Raw genomic sequence first — 8,754 nt, forward strand, 5'->3', positions numbered from 1 at the left:
CAAGTTCAGACAAGGTCTGACCTTACTGCATTAGTGTTAGTCGGTGGACTGAGAAGCTTCCCCACTCCTAGCATTCCAGAGTTGAACGACCCTGAGGAAAGGCACTTTGCTCGAAGCTTCAGTCTATTCACCTGTGAAATGAGCTGATAACCAATACCTGGGCCGAGCCTGCAGCCCACCACTCACCCCTTTTTTTCGTTGCCAGGCCCACTGATAGGGGCTGGGGAACTGGGGTCTTCCTGGAGGGGGACCTAGGCTGGCTGACACATGGGCCCCTACACCCCTGGTATGCCTGGATTCTGTGCTGCTCGCTGGGTGTGCCGGGGCCTCTGGAGAGGACGGGTTCACTGGAGCCAGAAAACCCAGAACCGCCCAGGAATTTTGGCTCAGAGCTCGTGCATTTCCTCCCTGGCTGGTCGGCGGGATCCCGGAGAGGCAACCGCGGCCAGTCTTGATGCTGCGTTGAGCCAGTCAGCACCATGCGGCCCTTGCTCTGTGCTCTGGCTGGGTTCTCTCTGCTCAGCGCTTTGGGAGCCTTCGTGGGTAAGTGAAGCCTGGGCTGGAGACCCCAGGGGGCGGGCGGAAATGAGCAAGAAAGAGAGAGAAAACGATGGAGGGAGAGAAGGAGTGAGAACTGGAAACAGAAATGTAGACAGATAGAGACACAGAGAGAGAGATGAGGGGCGTGCGGTGGTGGAGAGAGAACAGAGATAAAGACAGGAACAGAGACCTAGAAATGGAGACAGAGATGGTAAAGACTGTAGAATGATGGATGGGACTAGGAGTCAAGAAAAAGCAGTTTGAGAGACAAAGGGGTCAGAGAAAAGGGAAAGAGAAGGAAGGGAGAAGGAGGGGGTGGGTGGGGAGAGGAGAGAGACCAGCTTCCTCCCAGAGACCCAGGGGAGGATTGAGGCCTTGTGTGAGCACAGTGGTAGCCCAGCTTTCTGAGGGGACCCCGCCCAGCAGTCAGGGACTTTGCAGGCTGTCCTAGCAAAACCAGCACTGCGTCCTTGTCAGGTGAACTGTGCCGTTTCCGAAGTGTGGGTGAGAAAGAGCCTCCTGGACCCTAGAGCTTCCCTGAGGGGCCTGAGCTGCCTCGGGTGAGGACAAATTACGGGACGAGCTTCTCTCTGGGCGCTCAACTATTCCATGGCTTGCACTCTCCTTTACCCTTAGTGTCCTCCCCTACCCCCACCTTAGGACTGCTGAATAACAAGTGAAACTCCTGTAGGGTGAATCATATTAAGTGATTTACTCCAGCTGTTGAGGGGCGGGGCTGTAATTTAGTCCTTTAGGACTGGACATTGACATTCATCCCACGACACCAAGCATTTTGGTGTGCAGGCCACATTCCTATGCATCCGCTGTCTTGTGCAGTGCTCTTAGACTGGGAGCAGCTTTCGTTCCGCCCAGGTGTCCATATGAGAGAGAGACTCGGGGCTCATTAGGGTCCCAAAACAGAGCCCGCATTACCTCAGGCCTCTCACCAGGCAGCAACTTCCATCTCACTGGAAACAAAGGATGTTGAGTCACATGATCGAAGTTCATTGTGAGCTGATCCAAGTTCCCTGCCTTGGAGACACAGTGAACTGTGGGAGCTAGCATTGAGGGAAAGGGTCAAGGCTAGCCCTGACCTGGGATGGGAGTGGGTACGAGATAGGGCGTGGGCTAGTATTCCCAATAACCTCAGGTAAGTCGCTCACCTCTGTAGCCACAGGGTTGATTATGGGGATTGGTGAGCAGGGAACTAAATGCCAGCACAGAATAGGGATCAATACATACTGACACCTTACCTTTGCCCTTGAAGGATTCCACTCATTTCTTTAAGCCGCTTTCTTCACCTGTCAAGGAAGACCAACCATGCTTTTTCATAGGGCTGTTGAAGGAGTGGCAGGTTCGATGGCTCACAGGTTCATCCTTTCACCTCCTTCTTGAAGAAAAAGAAACTCACATCTGGTTGGCCAGTGACTGGCTTTTTGTGGCTCGTCCTGACACAACTGCTCCAAAGAACACATTGCCAAGTCTTTCTCCTGCACAGCAGTTGGTTCAAACGGCAAAACTTATGGGGTTCAACCTCAGTTTGTACCACTGCAATGAGGAAAAATGAGAACTATATATTTTCAAACATCATATCAAACTTCAAGGAATAATCCATGTTAGAAACTGTTTTACTATAAAAATGTCTGGATAAAATAATAGAGGGAGTAGTTTAACCCCTATGTTCAAACCCTTCTGCTTCAACAAGAATCCACTCATGACCAATCTCTTTTCATCTACAATCTCTACTCTTTCCTCCTTCCTAGATGATTTTAAAGGAAATCCTAGCTATGTTCTCATCTATAAATATTTCCACATATTTCTAAAAGACAAATGCTCTTTTAATAAACATAGCTGCAATACCACCGTCACGGCTCAATTCCATCGAAATCCAATTTGTGTTCAAATGTTCCTGACTGTGTAATATGCCTTTACATTTGGTTTGGTAAATCAAAATAAGGTTCATGTTGTGTTTGGTTGCTCTGTGTATTAGGTTTCTAATAATATATAAATCCTGAACTCCCTCCCCCCCGCCTTAAAATTTATTTGTTGCCACATTTAAGTTTTGTGATTGCACATCTCTGGTGTAATTTTAATGTTTTCCTGGTAGGTAGAGCTAGAAGCTTGATCTGATTCCAGTTAGGTTTTATTATTTTGCAAGAATTTTTTAATTTTATAAATGATTTTTATTATTTAATTTGTATTTCTTTGATTACTGAATTAGTCTTTCTTCAAATTAATATTGGTTATTTCTACTAATTCTTGTAAATGAATCTACCCAAAACCCATGGTGGATTCTGACTCTTAGTCACCCTATATAACGCTGCCTAGGTCATAAATCTTTATGGAAGCAGACAGCCTCATCTTTTTCCCACAGGGCAGCTGGTGGATTTGAGCCTCTACTCTTGCCACTAGTAGTCTAATGCTTACTTAACAGCACCACTAGGGCTCCAGGCATCCTTTCCAACCCAGCCCCCTGCCCACTGAGTCGATTCTGACTCATAACAACCCTATATAAGGTTCCAAGACTTTGTAAATCTTTATGGGAGCAGATAACCTCATTTTTCTCCATCTGAGAGACTGGTAGACCAACGCTTCCCAACAGCTTTAGGAAACAGAAAAACTGCCCCGTAGGGTTTCGATAAGTCTTTACAGAAGCAGACTGCTGCATCTTTCTCCAGCACAGTGACTGTAGATTCGAATTGCTGCTAGCTCAACCACTGCACCACCAGGGCCCTGGACTTCATTGTGGTGCCAGTGCTTTTCATACTGATCCACAAACCCAATGATACAGTAAGGAAACTAAGCTGGTTTATATTGCTAGTAGAGATTTTTTTAAGGTAAATATTTTAATCTCTCGAATGGTTAATGAAGGAGGCTTGGTGGCAGAGTGGGTTACCTGTGGGCTGACCTTTCAGCAATTCCAACTCACCACTCGTTTGGGGGGTGTGTAAAGCTGAGGCTTTCTGCTCTCATAAAGATTTACAGCCTTGGACACCCACAGGGGCTGCTCTCCTCTTCTCTACAGGACTGCTGTGACGGTGGTGCCATGGCTTAAGGGCTGGGCTGTGTACAGAAAGGCCAGCCATTCAAACTTACCAGCTGATGCAAGGAATAAAAACGAGGCTCTCTGGTCCTGTAAAGATGTAGTCTTGGAAGCCCAATGGAGATGTTTTCTTCTGTTCTATGAGTTTGTTTGGTTTTAGGTTTTGATGATTATTAATCATGAGCATTTTTTCATGTGTTTGTTGGCTGCGTTGGTGAAGTATTGGTTCTTATTTGTGGTGGTTAGCGTTTATGTCAATTTACAACCGGATAGCATGTCGAGGTGGAGTCCAACCTATCAATCAAGTCACAGCCTGATAATGCCTCGTTGGAAGTGTGGCCTATTTATAAGAGAGATGCTGGGGACCCCCTCCTCTATTGCGCTTCGATTTCCTTCTTGCTTAGATTCTGTGTCTGCCTACCCAGGGAATTGTTGGCAGTCTGCCATGCCCCCACTGACCTTGGAGCCACATGACTGTGCACCCATGGGCCTGGCACCTCCCTGCTTCACACTTTGCTTTTCTGTGTCATCAACCTGCTGCTATCTTAGAAGAGGGCTCATCAAACCCATGGACTTGAGCTGGGCTGGGCTGAGCTGCCTTCTTGACTTAAAATTATGCCTTCTTGATAGAAAATTATTTCTTAATATAAGACACATATATTCTTAATATAAAGTAATTATAGAATATATTAAAGTTATTACATTATAATATAAAATATATAATATATTTCTTAATATAAGAAACAATGTTCTTAATGTAAAATTCTTTCTTAAACATATATGGATGTCATAATTTGTTTCTCTAGACAACCCAGCCTAATACAAAGTCCTCAGCTTTCTCCCCTGGAGCAAGCAGCTTGTAGTTTCAAATTAATGAGTTCAAATCCTGTCCCCACCCCCTACTCATTGTGTAACCTTGGGTACATTAATTATCCGTTTTGATTGTTGGTTTTCTAATCTGGAAAAAAAAGGGAGGGGGCAGGGGGGATAATAATAGTGCCGATCTTACTGATAGAATGAAAGGTAAATTCTTAGCAAACGTTTGGCACATAAAGGTTAGCGAGTTGCCAGGACCTATAGCGTTTTACTGGCTGCTATTCAGAAGATTGCGAGGCCTTTCCTCCTAGTCTACCTTAGTGTCCGAGTGCCACTGAAATCTTTTCTGCCTCACAGTAGCAGGCCAGCCTTCCCTGACAGATGAAGGATGGTTGTGCTAACAGTACATGCGTTGTACATGAGGTGCATCCGTCATGAGTCAAACCTGGATTTTCCATATTTTAACAAAAGAGAGTGTCAGAATAAAACCTATTGCCATTGAGTCTATTCTGACTCGTAGTACAGAGTAGAACTGCCCCATAGCCTGTCCCAGGCTGTGATCTTCACAGAAGCAGCCTGCAACATCTTTCTCCCACAAAGTGGCTGGTGGGGTCGAACTGCCAACCTGTAGGCTTGCAGCCCAGCTCTTTAGCCGCTGTATCCCAGAGCTTCTTAGGGCCTTCCCACATGGAAAGCAAAACTTCTAGACTCATAGACTTGACTCACTGCCATCGATCCCATACCGAGTCATAGTGACCCTATAGGGCAGGGTAGAACTGCCACTGTGGGTAATTCTTTATGGGAGTAGAAAGCGCAGTCTTTCTCCTGAGGAGGGACTGGTGGTTTCAAACTGTGGTCCTGGCAGCTAGCAGTCCAATGCTGAATTACTACACCACCAGGGTTCCCTTGACACAGAATAGTCATAATTATTAATAGTTTGGGATGCAGAATATGGTTTTACCTATGTTTAAAGATGATTATGAATCTAGCAAGTGCGATCGGCTTAAACGCAAGAGCTCCAAGAGCTGGGTCATGGTCGAGCCTTTGGTGTCTTGTTGGAGAAGCTCCTCTCTTCCAAGCATCTCCTATATTCATCATTTTCTACCTGGGTTTAATCCGACAGCAAATGCCTTGCCTTGCTGATCTGAGCTCTCACTACTTGCTCCAGCTTCTTGGGCCTCAGTTATCTTGTGGTGATTGCACATCATTTGGTCCTTAGTATCTCCTTTGATCAATGGACCAATCCTGCAAAGTAGAGAGGGCAGACATTCTTGTTTGTAAGACAAGGATGCTCAGTTTGGAGAGGAAGGGATCACACAGCTGGAGGGACTGGAGGTAGAGTTGTTTGTATTCTCTCCAAGGCATGTGGAGAGAGATTGACTCTGATTGAGTTTTATACTTTCTCTGTGTTCTGGGGGTTTGGGAGCGTTCTAGTACATTATAACCCAGTGGATAAAAACAACAACAACAACAACAACGTTTTCAAAAGTAGAAGCAATCTAGGTTCTTATATGGCCTCCGGGAGTAAAGCTGCCCTCCAGCCCTGACCTCTAGTCAGTCTACCTGGAACATGGAAGTGATACAAGAGAGAAATAAACACTGGTGTAATGGAGGGGATTCTTTGTTGCAATAAGTTCCTAAGCTTGCACTTGACTACTAACTTAAAAATTGGTAATTTGAGACCAAAAAACAAACAAAGCCAAACCAAACAGACTTTGAAGGTTACCAGGAGTAAGAGGGGAAGGAGGGAGAGGGAAAGCATAGGTTTGAAGGTAGCTAGAGGTGAACTTGGGTGAAAGAGGCGACATGAGTCTCGAAGAAGGAAACAAGGATAAAAGGGGTAGACAGGAATAGGGCAAGTGGTGGGGAAGTTTGATAAATTGTTTCAGTTGTTGCATGCAAAAATGATGATCTCATATGTAAATCCCCATCCAATTCACGCATGCACACTTTTTTTTTCTTCTTCTACTTGGCAGTGTAGACACACCCAGAGGCCAGGCAGAAGAAAATCTTGCCAATCTGTTTTCATAAATATGCCATCTAATAAAACCCTACTCTGACATACATGGGGGGGCTGATGCAAATCAGAATCCCCTTGAGAGACAGAGATTTTATTTTTTGGTTTCTTTGGATTTACAGCCTCAGAAACCCTGTAGGGTCTCCATGCAATGGGATCAAGGGGTTGGTTGTTTTGGCTTTGTTATAGCAGCTTAGCTTATAGCCTAAGCGAAATACTAACTGAGTTTATTGGAATGGTATAGGTAAGCTCTCAGGGTAATCAGCAAGGCTCAAATCCAGTCCAGACTTGGAAAATAATTGAGACCAGGGAAATTAGATATGCCCCCTAAATGAATAAATAAAGAAAGAAATATAAATGTTCCTCAGAATCTGAGCTCTCTTTTGGGGTACTCTGGGGACCCATTCCTATTTCAGCCACAGCAACTTAACATTCTGGAATTCCTCAAATAATACTGTTGTGCTTTAAAAAAAAGAAAGAAACCCCCCAAGTGGTTTTAAATAAATCACATGTTTTTACCTGAACAAATGTATTATATTGACTGTGGTAAAAGCAGACTATGTCTATGAAGATTCAGAAAGCATTGCAGATCTTTCAGGAGCACCCCTGGGAAAAGATTTTTAATCACCTCGGATGGACATCTTTTGAGTAGTGAGCAGTTTCTTAGTGTTTGAGCTATAGATGCAAAAGTTTTCTATGCTCACAAACAGTGGGGGCCTGTTCTTCTTGCAACAGACTAGCATCCCATGGTTCTGCCTCTTTAACTGCAGAAGCTGAGCCGGCTTCCGCCTCCTTCCAGAGTTCACCCAGCTCATATGTACCACACCCTGGCCTCCCTTCAGGATACAAGCCAGCCCTGAGCTGGAGCTCAGCCCGAGAAAACAGCTCAGCATCCAAGGTCCATTCCCAACTGGCAACACTGGGACAGCCCACTGTAGGGTAAGAAGGAAGGCAGCACTGGACAAGGATTGTTTGAGGCTTATCACCGCCTTACGTCAACCTTCATTCATGCTCTCTTGTTTGACCTTGCTACACAGTTCTGGTCCAAGAAGCAGCCTCATCATCACTCATTCTGCTTCTGTTCTTATAGCTAAAAATCAAGGCCTATGGACAGTCTCAAGGAGCCCTGGTGGCAAAGTGAGTTCAGTGTCCCCAGTTGCTTCATGGGAAAAATATCAGGCAATCTGCTTCCATAAAGACTTACAGCCTCAGAACTCCTACGGAGTAGGGCTATGCTGTCATATAAGGTTTGTTGCAGGTCAGAATTGACTTGATGGTACTGGGTGCAGGTTTTGTGGTTGTTGTTTGTTCTGTGGTAGACAGGCTCTGTACATCTCCAGCTGGTGGTTGAACTCCATCTGGAGGCAAAACCTCAGGCCAACCCCATCCACTTCACAGAGTGGGCAGCAGAGGCTTGAGAGAGTCTCCCGTCGTCAAGCAGTTAGTGACTGAGCCAAATGGAGAACTGGGGTCATCAGCGTTCACGGTCAGTTGTGTAGTGGTGCAGAGTGCTGTTCGGCCCAGATATGAGAGATTCGTGCTGCTCAGCCTTCTCCAGGAATAGGTTTTAGGGCCAAGTTAGGCCTCATTGCAGATGTGGAGACAACAGTGGTTCAGGGCAAGGGAGGGGAGTAGCTCATGTTGTTCGTGATTTACAAAGCTAGCAGATCCCCACTGGACTGGTAGGGCCTCATTGTTTCTTTTTGGCCTAAGCTGGGGAAGGGGGTGGAGCGAAGAATATTTTGGAGACTGGGAAAGAACAGCAAGGCTCTGGGGGAAGACTTGGCCAACAGGCCTGGGCAGAGCTTGCATGAACGCACAGCCACGAGGTGAGCCCCTCTTCTCAGAACAGCCCTTCCTGTGAGTACAGCTAGTCTTGTCCCACAAATTCTTTCCTTCCCCGGCTGAATACACCAGGTCTAGCAAATGATATTAACTTGAAGCTCACTTGGCTGCTCCTCCTGCCAGCGGCCCACGGCCCTGGCCATCTCGTTAATACTGTTATCTGAAACGGCTCCGTTGCTAAAGGCTTAAATTGCAGTCATTGTTACAGCGTGTTCCTTTGCTTGTTCTCATCACCTCCTCAAGGTCTCCCGTCCTCTCATTCCTCTCTAGTTCCCCAAACTTCCTGGCTCTCTTTCTTCCTTATTGGCCTCTGTTCTACCTTAGATCCAGAGCTCACTGAGGAACCGACCATTGGATACCTCAAGCCTTCCTTTCTCATTTCACTGCCATCTAAATTGCTTTGCCTCCACACTCAGTGAAAAGTGAGTTTAAGAGTGACTGTTTGCGGGGGACAACACCAGTGACACAGTGTGGGAATTGCGCCTGATCTGAC

The 8,754-nt window shown here is 46.0% G+C and overlaps 1 protein-coding gene across 1 annotated transcript in view; it reads left to right on the forward strand.

Moving 5' to 3' along the window:
* Positions 1-463: 463 nt before the first annotated feature.
* PLAC9 (placenta associated 9) overlaps positions 464-8,754 on the forward strand; it is a 17,163-nt gene continuing 8,872 nt past the window's right edge. The window contains exon 1 of the mRNA XM_045283525.1: positions 464-543. Within this exon, the coding sequence (XP_045139460.1) occupies positions 480-543 (64 nt within the window). The 5' untranslated portion in view covers positions 464-479. The remainder of the gene's footprint in view (positions 544-8,754) is intronic.

The sequence above is a fragment of the Echinops telfairi genome, unplaced genomic scaffold (genome assembly GCF_000313985.2).
Source record: "Echinops telfairi isolate 266 unplaced genomic scaffold, ASM31398v2 ScPeMD7_7462;HRSCAF=8500, whole genome shotgun sequence".
Taxonomy (NCBI): domain Eukaryota; kingdom Metazoa; phylum Chordata; class Mammalia; order Afrosoricida; family Tenrecidae; genus Echinops; species Echinops telfairi.